Genomic DNA, 18,456 nt, shown 5'->3' with positions numbered 1-18,456 from the left:
ATTACTTGGACATACTCCGTATACTTGCGGATACACACCATCAACATGTCAATAAAGAAGAAGTATTTCTCATATTCAGTATTTTTCAATCCTGCTCAGTATACTCTGCTGCTTTCTTGATGGTAGGTTTAGCCAAAATAGCCGCCCAGGTTGTTGAGAACATCTATGTCGATGGTATGGCCACCCATATCGCCATAGCTTTAGGTTTTGACAACCGAGTCGTGCATGAAATTCTGGTATCAGATATGAGATGTCGAAGGTAATGTCACGACACTAATATTTGAACAATACAAACATGATAAAAGATAAAGAACAGTAATGCAAGAGACACAAGCAATTGTTAACCCAGTTCAGTGCAAACTCACCTACGTCTGGGGGCTACCAAGCCAGGAAGGAAATCCACTAAACAGAATCAGTTCAAAGACTCTCAGTAAACAACTTCAAGTTACAGTCTTTTCACCTAATCTCTACCCGTGTGACTTCTACCTAAGAACTCTTAGATATGATATCCTACTCACTCCCCCTCAATCACAGCAGTGATATAAAACAAGAATTACAATGAAAAGAAGACACTCTTCAAAGACACATACTTGATCTTGCTTAAAAGCTTCAATCAAGTAAACACACACTCATGCTTCAAAGCTTAGAGTGGACAAATTATAACTCAAAAATCAGTCCAATTCAATCATCTACGGATGAATGAATGGCTTACAATACACACGACCACACAAGACTCAAACCCTTATTCTCTCTCAATATTTCATTCGTTATTTCTTGTGTATAAAACCAGGTTTTCCATGTCCTTTATATAGAAGCATTTGGCTGGGCTTGGACATCATAAAACCCTAAAACTATTTTCCATTCATATCTTCTCATGACAGCTGATTATATCTCGTTGGAAAATAAGTCAATCTGGTTGTAATTACTGATTGAATGACGTGTTTAATCATCTCTTCAATCATACATAGATTAGCATAAAAAACGCAATCACACAATACATAACATTCAGACTGAATGTTCTGTATACAAATGTCATGACATCGGGTCTGACATCTCAGTAAAATCCTACATATTCACATTTTAAACATCCTGCAGGTACATGTTATCTTATGTGAAGACAACACTTGTGACAACTTGTGAACACTCTAGGTTTTACCAAAATTGCTGCCAACACATAGAACCAACAGTGCATCTAGAAGCTTTTTATGGTTATAACCTGGTCAACATTGAACATTGCCTAAATAGAGGATTAATGAGGCAAGAAGGACCCAATACCTATAAGATTCTAGTCTTTCGCGACCCAATACACCAATTCACTATCCCAAACTCGAAAAGGACTAATGTACATAACCGTGACAACTGGTGATACCTTTTGGGAAATCAAGAAAAGTATAACTCATCTTCTACTAAAGACGCCCCCTCATCACTCTGACTGAATACATTAATCTTGACCCACTTACTGTTGAACTTACTGCCATAAAAATTGATATCTCAACTCTCAATAACGTTCTACACCACTTCATGGATTCTATGCAGGAACAAATGAACCGCGTTTATCAAGAACTCTACTCCATTCGCAAATCTTTAGGCATTAAGGATAATGCTTAGTTCTTGTGTGGGGGAGTAACTTATTTTCACCGTTATTAGATTTACTCTACCTTTATTTCTTTGCAGTTATTTTACTCATTTCCTTTATGCACCTTTAGATCTTTGCTCATTTTTCGAACCTTTAATGCATGTTTTGATTATTTACTCTGTTTTCTAGATAAATTTATTGCTCTTTAGCATAATTGCTTAGTTTTTCTTTCCTAATTTTTAACCTGTTCATTGCATGTGCTGTAGAGTCTTTATGCGTGGTTTTTGCTGTTTATTAATTCTTCCATTTCATGAGCCATATAAAAAAAATTCTTTTTAGAAAACAAGTGTTATTTGAAATTTCACGGCTATTAGACACGTTACGAATAGGTTATAGAGACTTGGGAAATCCCCCAAAAGATCAGTATCATTTTAACACCGTAATTCTCCTAATTATAGAGATTGATTAGGATACTTGTTATGCCACGACCTTAAAATCTCACCCCTAAATAAGTCTTTGAGTAGTTTATCTTAGCAATCAGCACCATTTGAATTACCATCGAGTAAGCGGACTGATGCAAATAGGTGAATGATCCCATGATAAAAAGAAAGAAAAGAGAAAAAGAATATGGAAAAGTAAGAAAAAGAAAGAAAGGAATCCACCTTCTAAGTTAGGTGACCCTCACCCGGTCATTTAGCCTAACGACTATGAAACCTCTAAGAATATTGCATATTCATCCGAATTTTTGACATAATATGGATCATGGTCACTAACATGTTTATTTGCCGTGTGTGAACAGATAACAGACTTAATATGATCGCGCTTGAATGAAAAAGGACGAAAAATGGGACGAGTAAGTTAGGCTTGAGTATAATGACATGATGCGAGTTGGTTTGTATAGGGAGGAGATTTATGACCGCAAATGCAAAATATGTTGTTACGATACCCTTAGTTTGCGAGTTAGTACCTATCAATAGGACCTTGAGTGATTAGAGTCTTTAGCCTAGAATAGTTACAAAAGCACCACAATTTTCTTCTTCATAAATGTTTGCTTGAGGGCAGACAAAGGTTCAAGTATGAGGGAGTTTGATAACACCAAATTACACTATTATTTTGACTTGTTTTGTACTTGTTTTATTATCATGTTACCTCCATTTCCAGTGTTATGTGGATATTTTTTCTGCATTTAAGGTATTTGACCATATATGAGCCATGTGTGAAGAAACGAAGCAATTCGGGTGCAAAACAAAGAAAAAATGGGAAATTACACACAAGGCGACCTACATGGCGTTCGCCATGGAGAATGCCATATGAAGAATGACGTGTCCCACTCACTAATGGGCGGATTGACCCACTCATCCACACGTTGGGAGGATGGCATTTGCCACCTTGACATGGCGTTCGCCATCCTTTGTGAAGGTCATGCGGTTAGAAAATGGACTTGTTAGGTCTCCCACTCACTCCATGCACTCCTACATTCTCTCCCATGAATGAAGAAGCTCCCAACTTGATATTTTGGACTTTGGAACATTATAAATAGGCGATAAACTTTATTTTCCAAGACATCCAAGCTCAGCACAATCTTAAGTACTAGAATTACCAATCAAAGTTATAACTCGTCACATCGAGGGGTTATAACACCAAAGGTCATTGAGTTTGTACGAAGTTCAGAGCACTTTATTTTTCCGCATTTTAATCTTGCCGCCATTTATATTTCTTTACAAGTCTTCAACAATTTATTTTGTACCAGATTCAAGCCTCCATTTGGAGCAGGTTTTTATTATATTTCGCATTTTATTACCGCTTTATTTATTTACTCGCACTTTATTTTCCTTGCCTCGCACTACTTCTTTTATTTCGAAGTCTTATTTATCGCACACTATTGTTTTCAATTACCTTTCCGCAATGTTTACTTCTAAGTTTGAAACTTATGTTTTCATATTTGTAATAAGCATGTCCAACTAATTTATTGATGCTGGGATGTGTGGACCGTCACTTGACGGTACTCTAACTGTTGTTTCTTTAGGATTTCAATTGTGGGCTATTTTGGTTTTAATACAATCTTTCTGAACTCAATTTAATCGATCACTACGAAAGTAGAGCCGTGAAAATGTCAGGTAAGATCGAAACCGTCTGACATTAAAGAATAAGATTGGTTTATTTTGATTAATGAATACCGCGAAAGCACTTTTTTAATTAACTAGGAAAGTCTAATATTTCTAGAAGGAGGTTTTAAAACTATTTGCGGACGCGTTTATAGGTTTAGGATCCGGTTACCAGAGCGAATGGAACCCTTTTAAGTTAAATTTTCCAACCAAGATTACTTTTCAACTGAGTAAAGAGTCTGATTTCTTAAAAAAAGATTTACTACTTTAACGCATTAAGCGTCGGTCACACGTGACAGTGGACGATATGAATTAGAGAGTCAAATTTGGTTCTGAATACGTGAAAGGCGACAGTTCCTGTTAAATTACATTCTTTTCAAAGTAAAAAATATTGCCCCGTACAACGATCCTATTTAGAAACAATCAAGAGTACTGTTGTTTGATGAGAGCCACATGTATGAATTTATTAAAGTTATTTATTCATCTCTCCTTTGCTTAATTCATTCGTCTTAGATAAACACCGTAGCAACTAGAAACGATAGATTGACAATTAGACATTTGTTGGGATCAATATCTTTTAAGACTACACGATAAACTTTACACTTGCGGTTAGTTAATCCGATAGACTCATAATCTCCGATAGACTCGTAATCTCGCTAACATGCATCCAATCAAATAATATTATTCAATGTCATATCACTTTTTAAAATTATTTTATTTTATAATAAATTAAAAATTTAGAATAATTTTTATTACAAGTATCCCTACTTAATCAAAACTTATGAATAATAAAAAAATTATTTATATTTTTAAATTTTATTTTCCAAGTCAATTACAATTTGACTTTTATCATAACTATTCTTACTCATGTCATAAATGCTCATAACAAAAAGAAACATTTATTTATTTATTTATCAACAAATTCATTGAACATTTTAATCTAACAACTTCAAATCATAAATAATTCATTTCAGTTATAAAAAAAATATAAAAAACTGAAAAAATATGACGTATAACCAAAGAAATTTGTTTTTTTTTTTCATTTTATCATCATCATCATCATCTTTAATAAATAAATAAATTATATATATTTTTTTTTCTGACGATTGTGAACAAACAAAGCTTGATTGAAAGAAACAAGCAAAACAAAAACACCCGACGAATTCTTAAATGTTTTGTTTCTATCTTTCTTCTCCGTTCTGTCTTTCCACCTTCATCACAAGCTCTTTTCTCTCTTGCTAACCCAATTTTCTTCTCTCTTTTACGTTACATTCTCTTTTCCTTTTCGCGTAAAACGCTTCTCGCTTTTTCCATAAGTCACTGAAAATAATTTCACCTTTTTTATTTTTATTTTCACCTCAAAACCTCGTCACAGGATCCAATTCTTCACGCTAATGGAAGGTATTGTTTCCGAATCTTCATTTTTTTTGAATAATCGATTTGGGTATTTGTTGATTTTTGTCAATTTTTTGTGTACATTGAAATTGAATCAATGCAACCCTTAATCTTAATAGGGATTGTTTATGTTACTGGGTAGGTTTAGGTTTTGCAATGGTGGGTATGAAGGACTTAAATTTGGGATCTTTGGGTTGAATATATAAGTAGGGTTTGGTTAATTTTGATCATAATTGAAATTAGTTTTTCATTTTTCTGAATGCATTTTTGTTATGAAAACCTAATTTGGATCCTTTTTGTTTCTTGGCTGTTACTGAAGATAAGTTCACTTGGATTGGATCTACTTTCTGGGTGGGGTTAGGGCTTTCTCTGAAGGATCTATATAGCAAAATTTTATAATTATTTGGTCAAAACTTGTTTTCTGATTCGATCGAAAATTTCTCAGCAAATAGTCATGTATGAGATTTTCGTATTGGATCGATTTGAGTTGTTGATGTAGGACTAGAATTTTGCTGATTGTTGTGTATGTTATTGTATAGTGTAATTGTTTTTTTTCATTCTGATGCATGAACTGAACTTTGTGTTTCTCGGCTGGTGTTTAGAAACGAGTGAGTTGCAACCGGAAGATAATAAAGTCTCGATGGAGAAAAGTACGAAAAGAAAGCTCAAAACGCCTGCGCAGCTTAAGGGTCTGGAGAATTTTTATACTGGTAGGGACTAGGGATACATTTTTGTTGTATTGGTGTTAGTATATATATTATCGAAAGTGATGATTTTTGTGGAATTATATATATTTTTTGTTTTGTCTTCAGAGCACAAATATCCGACGGAGGAGTTGAAATTAGTAATTGCTGAGGAGTTAGGGTTGACGGAAAAGCAAGTATCTGGGTGGTTTTGCCATCGAAGGTTAAAAGATAAGAGATTGTCGAAAGATGACGGAGCTGCTAATGGACGACAAGATCGTTCAAGCGGTGTCATCCAGGATCGTGGTAGTGGACTCGGGCAAGGGCAAGATTCATGCGGAAGCAGTAAACATGGTGATTATAGGTATCTGGATCCTAAAGAAGTTGAGAGTCATGGTCTCTACAATCGTGATTTGTCGGTTGCTGATATGACCTATGGACGTAGGAATCATTTTTCTGAAAACGTTAGTGGAATGGACGATACGTCGTCTGAGAGTAGCTCTTATTTGCAAGAACGGTTGTATCCTCAAGGCCAGGGTCCGTATGAGACGGAGCCTTCTAGATATCTAGCATCTGGTAAATCACTTCCACCCTTAAAACCAAAGGGTGCGATGAACATGGGATATAAACCATCGGGGTATTTGAAAGTGAAGGGTGAGATAGAGCATGCTGCTATAACTGCTGTTAAGAAGCAATTAGGAAGGAATTATCTGGAAGACGGTCCACTACTTGGCGTGGAATTTGATCCACTTCCTCCCGGGGCCTTTGAATGCCAAACCCAAGATCCAGTTCCCGGTACGCAGTTGTTATGCATTCTATTTTCCCTTCTTTTAAACTACAATGTTTTTTAGGATTGAAACTTTTAACTATATAGCCGACTTTTTAGGAAAAGGAATATGTTGTACTCATCACTTTGCTTAGGCCAAGATAGCTTATTTTTGTTCTTTCCATGTTTTATTTTCGCTTTCAATAACTCATTTTCATCTGTATTCTGTATATTTTAAATCTACATCGACGTTCTTACCTTTGTAATCTTATGAATTGTATCCCAGAACCGTACCGTTTTGGTGATCCGGCTCTTCTCAAATCTCCCGAAATCTCCACAGCAAAAAGACGACCCAGTCTTAGCTCCGTAAGTGGACCTTTCTCATGCATTCTCGTATTTTGGTAAGCCTAGTAATCGGACATGCTTTCTCACACTCCTTTACTTGTATATATGCAGAGATACGATTCATATTATACTAAACATAGTTCTAAAGATACTCATATGGAAGGAGATGATGACTTTGGTTCCTTGCGTGATTCGGATGTTCATGATAAACAGGATAAGGAACCTTTCCATGGTACAAAACACCGACAAGCTTTTCAGAGTAACGCCAATCGTGTTCCTGCTAGGAACTCTCCCTTGGATTTGTATGAAGACTCTACCGGGGAAGCTGCATATAATAATATCACCAAGAATCATAGGAAAGACACCAAGCGCGGTGTCGAGGGTATGAGATCTGATTCTGCTTCTAACCATAGTGATCCCTATGAAGAAAACATTCCAGTTAAACATGCAGACTTTCTGCCATACGGCTATGAAAACACCAATCCGAAGAATGTGCAAAGGAGTGTTCACGCAGAGTTTTTGCCATATGACTATGATAACGTCAACCCAAAGAATGCGCAAAGGAGTGAACACGTAAAAACAAAACATTCAAACTCAATCCGTAATTCTCGTGGATCTGCGGATACTGAAGAAAGAGAGCTATCTACTAGGATGACTAAGGTTCGCTAATATATCTTCAGTTTCACCGTGTACTCTATTTGTAGCGATCCATTTATTCTGCTTACATATGGTTTCAAATATGATAACATTTTGTTGCACAATGACAGGAAGAGATGTTCAAGGCGGACAGGAAGGCAAAAAAGCAGTTTCGCGATACGGGTGGAGCAGCGATGCTTTCAAATGAAACTATGGTCAGTTTTCTATGTGTGCACTTACCTACCTCTCTAGATTGTCTACTTCCATGAATGTGCACATAATGTTTCACTCTGCTATGTGTATAGGTTGCAAAACGACTCAAACCCAATACGTTTCTACCATACAACGCGAATCAATTTCCTGCTGCTGAAATAGAACCAAGGAAAAATCCGAGGTAAGCATTTGTATCCTTCTGTAATATATATCTGACTCTATAGCACCGATACCTCTGAAAAAATGTATCCGAAACTGACACCGACACTTGTGATTATACGTTTTCTGACAACATTATGCATGACGATGGTTACAGGTCTGGCGCAGAGATGCCGTCTAGCTTTAGCGAGGACGAAACCGGCGATACAAGTTCCTCGATGAATTGATGGAGTATTTTGTGGATAGATGATGTTGAGAAGTATGTATAGTCTTCAAAAGACAGATGCAATTTACTAGTTAAGGCAGTAGTAACATTGGAAGCACTGTTTCTAGCAGCAAAAACTTGTTACATTACTTCATTTGCTGTTTGTTGTGCTCACCTATTGCCTGTTGGAAAAAAATGGTGTAGAACTCCTACCCCCTTGATTTTTTATGTAGTTGTTTGTTGTAGGTGATTCACATATTCACATGATTTGTTTTGTAGTTTAATTTAAGGTAGTGTGTTTGGTATTCTTATTTGATCCAATTTAATCCATGTTTGGAAGAGTTAGATACTTCTACTTTATGACTTAATAAAATTTAGAGTTATTAGTTTCACTAGTTGTATGTTTATTATTCATAAACTTAGAATAATTAGTTTCATTAGTTGTATAATGTTTACCTTATGTGTATGACAATGCCCTCTAACAATGTCCTCAACAAATTACTTACCAAATTCGCCCCCCCCCCCCCCCCCCCCCTCCCCTTTTCTCTCCTTTTCGGTTTCATACTTTAGCTATATTTAGCTATAATAAGAGGTCTTCACACTTCATTATTTTCACCATAGATTTCTATAAAATTGAAATATCCTCCTTCACACTCAACTTTGTTTCATCTAAATAATTTCCTTTTTCGTTTTATTTTTTAGTGACCTTTGTGTGCCATATATCATTGGTTCATATCAAATTCGACTGATTCTTGTACCATAGTGGGTATAATTCTCATTTGGTTATCTAATGTGGAGTAGTAACCATACCAGTTTGAAATAAGTTGTTTTTAAGTTACTACCAGTTTGAAATAAGTTGTTTTATCCTAGACTTAAAAGAGAAACGTCTTAAAGAGAACTCATAGTTATCTAATGTGGTTGATCGCATGTCTTGCATAATTTTCAACTTTCATGACTACCGGAGAAATTATTAGTACCTATGCTCTCTCTGAAAAATCTTTCAAATTTAAGGGAAGTCATTTCAAACGTTGACAACAAAAAATGCAATTTTTCTTAATCATAAAAAGATTGTCAATGTTCTGGCCGATGGAATTCTGGTTGTTCCTGCTTTTTTAGGTTCAAATGAACAAATCAATAATAAGAAATATGTGGATTCATATGTAAAAAACAATAGAGTCTAATACATATAAAATTGTTGCATAGATTAAAAAAAATGATTTACAACTAAGGAAATAATGACTCTTATGAAAAAAGAATGACCAACTTTGTTAAAATTATATTCTGAATAGAATCATAGATGATTTGTATGATTATTACATCAATTATAATATTAAAAGACAGGTTGGACGACTCTAAAAAATAAGTATGATACTGAGGAGCCCGAAGCAAAAATTATGTTATTAGTCGCTACCTGAAGTATCTGATAGTTGATGAAATATCTGTGGAGGCTCAATCTCATGAAATTCAAAAGATTGCTTATGAAATCATCATTGAAGGTGTTTTCTTTAGATGAATAATTTCAAATTGTTGCTATTATTAACAATCTGGCTCCTAATTGAAAGGATTTCAAAAATTTACTTTGTCACAAAATAAAAGAATTTTCAATTAAGAGTCTGACTAGCCTTCGAGTAGAAGAAGAATTTCAAAGATAAGATCAAAAGAAAGAAGTCTTGGTTGTTTCAAACAACAAAAATGGGAACCCCTTCAATGAACCCAATTGCTAGACTACAACCACTATCTCAGAAATTACACATGTGCTTTCACTTGCTACAACTGTGAAAAACCAGTTCATATGGCTAAAAAATATAGGAACATGCCTAAACTTATTGTTTCGCGTAATGCACAGGCTAACCAGACTAATGAGTAATTTATTGTTATGATCACCGAATCAACATAGTTGGTGGATAGACACTAGTACCTCTCGTCATGTCTATTATGATTGTGAAATATTCAAAACATACTGGTGTGATGAAGATAAGAAAGTATTATTGGGAGATGTCCACACCACTAATGTTGCTATTATTGGAGATGTGTGTGATATGCAAGTAATATCGTCAAAGGATTTTGTAGATGACAACTTTCAAATGATGGTGTTGGTACAAATTTTATAGTGGTCTTGATGACAACTATCACCATGGCGGTGTTGATGACAATTGTCAAATGGAAGCGATAATGACATCTATCAAATGTTTATGTTGATTACAACTGTCAAATGGTTTTGATCACAATAATTATTCCAAAGGTTCTTAATGATGGAATTTGAATAATAAAGAGATATCACAAGCCTCATCATTTAAATATACCAAGTTCAAGTTGAAAGGGCTAAAAAATATTGAATCAAGCAAAAGATTTTGAAGCTGTGAACTTGAAGTTAAAGATGTGAAAGCTCACTTAGTCTCGTGCTTAGGGGTTTTCTTAGTTTTTACATGTTTATTGTAAAAGGAACAAGAGTAGGTCTTGAGGTACTAAGATAATGCACACCCACACAAAAAAGTGTTTTCAAACCTCTTCTCTTTTGATAAAACTTCTTAAAACCATGCGGGCAAGAGTTTAGTTGATTAGAAGCTTGTTTAATCAGTTAGGAATATAAAAGTACAAGAGCTAATTCGTTAAGAGGTTAAGAGGTATTAGTTCTAATTGGTTAAATCAAAGTGTAATGCCTCATAATTGATTAGTGGGGTTAATAATCAATTAAGTGGCATAGAAAATCAAACTTTCATATTGGTTAATTGATTAGCATGTGTTTTTAATCAATTAACTCATTAAAAAGGCTCATGTCTTGTTTCCTTTTTGAGCCAGATTATTTTCCTATATAAAGGAGTATTTTCCTCATTTCAAAACACATAGATTTTATGGATAGAAACATTCTTCTATCATTATTTCTCACATTCTTTTTTAAATTTCTTTTTCACTAGAGTTGTATTAGTTTCAAGAGAGTGAAAAGTTTCATCTGAGAGTTCTGTTTACCGATGTTATGCTAAAAATGTTTATTCAAGAATTTAATTATCCTACGATCTCTTTGTAAGAGTATTAAAGGTTGCAAGCTAAACATATTAAAATATTGAGTGTAGGTTATTGAGTTAAGCCTGTGTAAAAGCTCTAGTCAAGGTTGTTGAGTTGAAATTGTGTAAAGTGGGGGGAGGAATTCAAGTACTTTATGTGACGCAAAGGTAATGCTCAAGCTAGAAAGAAAAAATTATCGGATTGCAGAAAGACCTGCGATGTTGTATTGTACATAATGTTGGGAAATTATGAATAAGCATAAGAATAAATTAAGTTTATAAGAGATAAAGATGTTGTATTCGATGTGTGGTAAGACTAGACATGATAAGATTTGAAATGAAAATATTAGAGAGTGTGTTTGGGGTAGCACCTATAATAGAAAATATGGTGGAAAGAAGACCTCTAGATTTTGTGGTAAGAAGAGTAGATCAAATGGAGAGGATTTAAACACCTGGTGATAGAGAAAACCCTAGAAAAATATAAGAAAAGTTATTAAGAAACATCTAAAGATTAATAATTTGGATAGAAGCATGGTTTTGGATAGAATATTATGGTGGAAGTTGATCCATGTAGGAGACCCCTACTTAGTGGGATAAGGCTTGCTTGTTGTTGTTGCTCATTGTTTTTGGTTTTCTTTTGAATAAGACACAATTTACTCAGTCTATTGAGGAAGATTTGTACACCATCACTAAGAATGGTATTTTTGTTGAGAAAGGAGCATATTTAGATTAAAAGTTGAAATGAATAAAATGCCTCCTTCAGTTTACTCTGTTTGTGATTTTAATGTTTGACATGCTAGATTTTGTCATGTTAATAAGCACATTATTTATAATTTAAGTAATTTAGGCTTAATTCAAAAGTTAAATGTCAATGAATTAGAAAAATGTGAATTTCTCATTCAAGCTAAAAATAATTATAAGTTTTCATAAATCAGTAATTAGAGAATCAAAATCTTTAGATCTAATACATTCTGATATATGTGAACTTGATTGAACCTTAATTAGAAATAGAAAATGTTATTCATCACGTTTATTGATGACTACTTTTATTATACTGTTATTAATATAGAGTGAAAGATAAGTGCTTGATATGTTTATGACTTTTGTGAATGAAATTGAAAATCAATTTAGTAGAAAATTGAGAGGGTTCATAGTGATAAGAGAATTGGGCTTGATTCTAGTTTATTGAATGAATTTTATGAACAATATGAAATTGTACACGAAACTACTACACCACATTTTCCTTAAATGAATGGTAAAGCAAAAAGAAAGAATATACCTCTTATAAAATTAGTCGTTGCTATTATGTTGAATTTTGGTGTTGCATCTCACTAGTGAGAAAAAATTTAATTGTTTGTTTTCTATATTCCAAATAGAGTTCCCAAACCTAAAGTACAATATCTCAATATGAGATATTGAAGAAAAGACAGTCAAACCTGTCTTGTTTTAGAATTTGGGGTTGTCTGGCTTATGTCAAAATTTAGGATCCAAAGCGAATTAAACTAGGTAGTAGTGCATATGAATGTGTATTCATTGGGTATACAATAAAAAATAATATGTATTTATTTTATGACCTAAACACCAAAGTGGTCATAGAATCAAATGATAACGACTTCTATGAAATTGCTTTTCTTTTCAAATCGAGAAATAGTGGGAGCATTGAATCAAATCCCATTCATGTAATAAGAAGTACTAAACGTAACAATATAGGAGAAACATAACTTCAAAAAAGTAAAAGAGTAATATTCTCTGAAGACTATGGACCCGATTATGAGGCATATGCAGTTGAAGAATATCCATCAAATCTTCAAGAAGGATTTTCATCTCTGGATGTAGATTTATGACAAGAAGATATTAGCGATGATATGGATTTTATAGAATATAACAAGACCTAGCACTTAATAGACATGTCTCTTGGTTTCAAACCAATCATTTATAAATGGTGAAAGTGTTAGACAATCTGAGTATGCGAGCATCATTGAAAGTCTTAGGTATGTCACTGATTGTACTAGATCGACATTACATATGTCCTGGTATTGTTGTGTAGGCTTACCAATAGATTGAGTAATGAGAATTTACAAGCTATTGAGAGGTTCACGTGATACCTTAAAAGGACCATGAATGTTGAATTGCATTATCAGAAATTTCCTACTGTACTTGAATGATACAATGATGCAGTTTGGAACACATTATCAGATGATTCCAAAGCAACGAGTGGCTATATATTTAGTATATGTGGAGGAGATATACCTTGGAAATCAAAGGAATAAACTATATTGCCCAGTTCAGCTGGAGTATGAAATTAGAGTCTTAACGACTATTAGTTAAGAAGCAAGTTGGTTAAGATGTTTGCTAGATGAGATTCCTTAGTGGAAAAAACCAATTCCAAATGTGTTGATCCACTGTGATAGTATCACCACTATTGCAAAAATTTAAAACCTTTATTATAATGATAAGAGACGTCAAATAAGAAGAAAATATATCACTATTGAAGAGTATTATTCTAAAGGACCTGTAAGAGTGGATCATGCACGCACTGATAAAAAGTTAGTTGATCCTTTGACAAAAGGATTAGCTAGGGAGAAAGATCATACTACATCCAAGAAGATGAAACTAATGCATATATATAAGTGAGTTGCTCATGATGGTAACTCGACCTAAACGACTAGATAAATTATGTTCAATGGGTAATAACATATTGTAAGAAATATGTGATGAACAATATAAATAAGAGAAACATGAATCATAAATAAATAAGAGGATGAGATGGTAAAAACTTTTAATTACATTTTTACTTTCCATGAGTAGATTACCTAGATACATGAGTACTCTATATATACTCACCCATGTGATTGTGGAAATTTGGTCAGTTCTTATGGGACTTTGATATAGAATTCCTAGAGCTTTCACTAAATTGGGATAGACATGCATGTTCATTAAAGAACGAGCTTATAGAATACACTCTAAGAAAATATTGTGTGAGAGTTTGTTGTCTAAGATAGAGTTTAAGACTACGAGTTACTCTCGTTGAATCAAAATATTACTTGTTATGTAAAAGTTCAAGTCATAGAAATCTTTGTTTATGCATAACCTTAGAAATGTTTGACGTTACATATGAAACACTTTTTAAAATTCAAGTAAAAGATTGTTAGAAATTGAATGGATATTTTGGTGGAACTTGGTAAGAAATGAACACAAGTATGAACTATTGTGTCAAGTGTGAATTCAAAAAAGTTCAATCAATATTGATGAACAAGATTGTTATCAACCACACGATAACAATGAAAAGAGAAGAACAATGGAGAAAGAAATTAAAGAACGATGAAGGAGAAGAGTAATATTCCACAGAGTTTCTCTCTACCCATAAACTGTGAAAAACTTTTTATTCACTTTTCAACTGTAAAATACTGTGAATACAATGTTATGAATGCTCTATTCACTTCATTACAAGAATAAGGGTTACTCCCTCTATTTTAGATTTAGGTTAACTTTGACCCCAAGCCAAATCCCAAAATAGCTAACACTACTAAAATAGGCCTAAGTCGAAATCCTGTGTGAAGCAAAGTGCTTCGACACTTCGACACACTAATACAACTTAACACCTTAGTGGTTCGACATTTCCTTGCTTCTGTCGAGCAACCTGCTTCGACACAAGTAATTACAATTCAGCACACCACCTAATTCATTGCGTCTAAGCTATCTACATTCATCATAACTCTTAGTCTTCTAAACACTTCGACCTGCACTCCCTTCGTCATGATTTCTGCAATCTGATTCTCAGTTCTGCAGTGTTCCACATTCATCTTCCTATCTCCTACCCGCTCTCGAAGATAATGGAACCTCATCTAGATGTGCTTACTTCAACCATGTGCCGTCAGATTCTTCACCATATTGATAGCTGACATGTTGTCAATTTTCATGGTATTTTCTCCATGACTCTTCGTTGTTATCTCTTCGACCAGATTCACCATCCACGTTGCTTGACATGCACAAAGAGAAGCAGCTATGTATTCTGCTTCACACGATGATAATGCCACTACTGGCTCTTTTCTCGAACTCCAAGTAACTGGTGCACCACCTAGCATAAACACATAGCCAGCTGTGGATTTTCGATCCTCGACATCACTAACCAACTTGAGTCGGTGTATCCCACTAGTTTGCATTATTTTCCTTCATCAACTGCAGGAAACAAAATGCCGTAGTCGAGAGTTCCTTTTAGATACCTTAATATCCTCTTCTCCGCTGCTAGATGTGATACCTTTAGCTTCTTCATGAATCTACTCACCGTACCTACATTGTATGCTAAGTCAGACCTTGTGTGAAAAAGGTATCGAAGTGACCCAATAAGTCTTCTATATTGTGTTAGGCCGACATCATCTTCATCTGAATCTTTCGAAAGTTGTAATCTGGGCTCAACTGGAGTCGAAGTTGGGTTGTAATCATGCATCTCAAATCTCTTGAGTATTTCGTATGCATACCTTCTTTGATGCATCATCAAACCTCTACCACTCTTGTAGACTTCGATGCCAAGGAAGTATGAAATGTCACCCAGATCTGACATTTCAAATTCGTTGTTGAGATCACCTTTGAAGTCTTCGATCTCCTTCTTGCAGCTACCTGTAATCAACAAATCATCGACATAAAGGCATAGTATAAGCAACTCACTCTTCTTTCTTCTTACATATACTCCATGTTCAGATTTGCACTTCACAAATTCCTTCTCCCTTAGAAAGCCATCTATCTTCTTGTTCCAAGCTCTTGGAGTTTGTTTAAGTTCGTACATGGCTTTATGAAGCCTGTACACTTTTCTTTCTTTGCCATATTTCATAAACCCAACTGGTTTTGTAACATAAACTTCTTCTTCTAAGGGGCCATTCAGGAATGCACATTTCACATCCATATGACACATATGCCAGTTGCTTATGTTTGATATACCAACAACCAACCTGATTATTTCCATCCTAGAAACAGGTGCAAAAACTTTATCGAAGTCGATTCCTTCTTTATGAAGAAATCCTTTCACCACAAGTCTCTCCTTGTGTCGAGTCACTTCTCCTTTAGGATTCAACTTCACCTTGTATACCCACTTCACATCGATTGCCTTCTTGTCTTGGGGCAATTCGACAAGTGACCAAGTGTTGTTGACTTTGATTGACTTCAGCTTTTCGTCCATTGCTGTCATCCACTTCGAATCTTACAATGCCTCAACTGCATTGACTGGTTCGACATCTGCGTAGAAAGCATAATATGCCAGCTCACCTTCTTCATTGACCATATCATCTGATGTAATCACACATTCCTGCAACCATGCAGGCATGTGTCTTGTTCTTTGAGGTCTTCTTGGGCTTGCTTCACCTCTGACTTCTTCCTGTCAAACTTCTCTTTCGACTTCACTAGTTGGTTCATCATAAAAGATTCTCACTGAATCCTTCTTAACATTCTCAATCCAATCCCATTCTCTAAGCTCATATATGATCACGTCCCTGATGATCACCACTTGTTTATTCACTGGATTGAACAACTTGCATCCTCCAGTCGAATGATATCCTATCAGGATCATCTGATTCGACTTGTCATCAAGTTTTCTTCTCAACTGATCTTCCACATGTCTATGTGCTATAAATCCAAACACCTTCAAATGACTTAAGCTAGGCTTGACATTAGATCAACATTCTTCTGACGTGATTCCTTCTAGCTTCTTCGTCAGACATATGTTCAAAATATATGTTGCAGTCGACATAGATTCTCCCCATAATTCTTTGGGTAGATGCTTGCCTTTTAACATACTTTTAACCATATTCATAATGGTTTTATTCTTCCTTTCCGTAACTTCATTCTGATATGGAGTGTAGGGTGGCACCACCTCACGCATAATCCCTTCTTTCTCACATAATGCGTCGAAGTATTTCGACACATATTCTCCATCACCATCAGTCCTCAAAATCTTGATCTTTCGACCATAGATTTAAACTTGGTTAATACCTCGATCACTTCACTTTTCTTCTTGATCGAGTAAGACCACAGTTTTCTACTGAAATCATCTATGAATTTAACAAAGTATTTTTTACCTCCAATCTAATCCACCTGGAGAGGACCACATATATCAGAGTATATGACTTCAAGAATTGCCTTCGACCTGCTTCCTGCATCCTTACTAAAGTTGTTCTTATGTTGCTTCACCTACGCGCATTCTTCACACACTTCATTTGGAATGTCGATTTCTAGTAATCCTGAAACCATATTTCTTCTCTTCAAATATCTGATGTCTTTGAAATTGAGATGGTCAAGTCTATAATGTCATATCCATTCATCTTTGTTGGCTGCTGTTGCAAGGCACTTATGATCCATGAAATTTAGTTCAATCTTGAAGGTTCTATTCTAAGACATTGGACCCTTCAAGATCAACCTTCCATTTGAGTCGAGAACTCTCATCATCTTGTCTTTGATCGACACCTTGTAGTTCTTTTCGACTAACTACCCTATGCTGAGCAAATTGCTCTTCACGCCTGGTATGTACAACACATTTGAAATTACTGACCTCTTGCCATCTGTCATAGCCCAAAATTTGCCCGTTAATCTTGCAAGATATTTTTCAAGGCACTCCAACTCCTTTTTCAAGACATTGATCTTAAAGGAACAAAGACCCAGCACACAGGTGGCCAAATCCAGAAAATGACTTAAACTGGCTTGCTCGCTAGGCGAGCAAAATCCTTCGCCTAGCGAACCCTTCGCTACACCACTCGCCTAGCGAAGCTTGCGAATACCAGAAATTTTAGGCTTCATTCTGAGCCCATTAGGTCACAAAAAATCATTATAAATACCACAACTTCAGTCAGAAAAAGGGGGACAGACGGACGGAGACAGAAAGAAGGAACAACGAACCCTGGAGGCTAACCCAGAGAATTCAGAGCAACCCTAAAGGAAACCCTGAAGGAAACTCATCTGCACAAAGGTTACCTCCGCCCAACTCAATCCGGCACTAACCCTAAGAGTGATCTGCCAATTCAACGTTGCAATTCAATTGCCAACAGGTTTGCACTACCACTACCTCTTTATGCTTCCAATTTACATGTGGTATTATAATTGAATTTATAAATATATCTTAGGTTTCGCATGTGGATTTAAATATGTATGGATATCTTGAATGTTTAACCATAAAATTTATGTAATGGATGCCATAGGGTGTGGAGCTTGCTGAAATCGTACTGTTCTTAAATTCAAAACCCGCAACCGTTCGCTAGCACATCGCTAAGCGAACATGTAGCGAGGGTTCGCCAGGCCCTCGCTAGGCGAGGCAGCAGCGAACGTGACAGTCGCTGATTTTTCTGTTCTGATTTTTGCTAATCTGACATGTTTTATTGTAACCATGCA

The 18,456-nt window shown here is 35.2% G+C and overlaps 1 protein-coding gene across 1 annotated transcript; it reads left to right on the top strand.

The window, feature by feature from the left end:
* The first annotated feature begins 4,776 nt into the window (after positions 1–4,776).
* LOC127117831 (homeobox-DDT domain protein RLT1) lies at positions 4,777–8,475 on the top strand. The gene is made up of 8 exons (XM_051047948.1): positions 4,777–5,082; positions 5,679–5,786; positions 5,889–6,554; positions 6,812–6,891; positions 6,982–7,530; positions 7,638–7,721; positions 7,812–7,900; positions 8,036–8,475. Exons 1-8 carry the CDS (start codon positions 5,076–5,078, stop codon positions 8,103–8,105), a joined length of 1,653 nt encoding a protein of 550 aa, XP_050903905.1. The 5' UTR covers positions 4,777–5,075; the 3' UTR covers positions 8,106–8,475.
* The last annotated feature ends 9,981 nt before the right edge of the window (positions 8,476–18,456 follow it).

This window comes from Lathyrus oleraceus, chromosome 2 (assembly GCF_024323335.1).
Source record: "Lathyrus oleraceus cultivar Zhongwan6 chromosome 2, CAAS_Psat_ZW6_1.0, whole genome shotgun sequence".
NCBI classification, from domain to species: Eukaryota; Viridiplantae; Streptophyta; class Magnoliopsida; order Fabales; family Fabaceae; genus Lathyrus; species Lathyrus oleraceus.
This window is presented reverse-complemented; position numbering and strand designations above follow the sequence as displayed.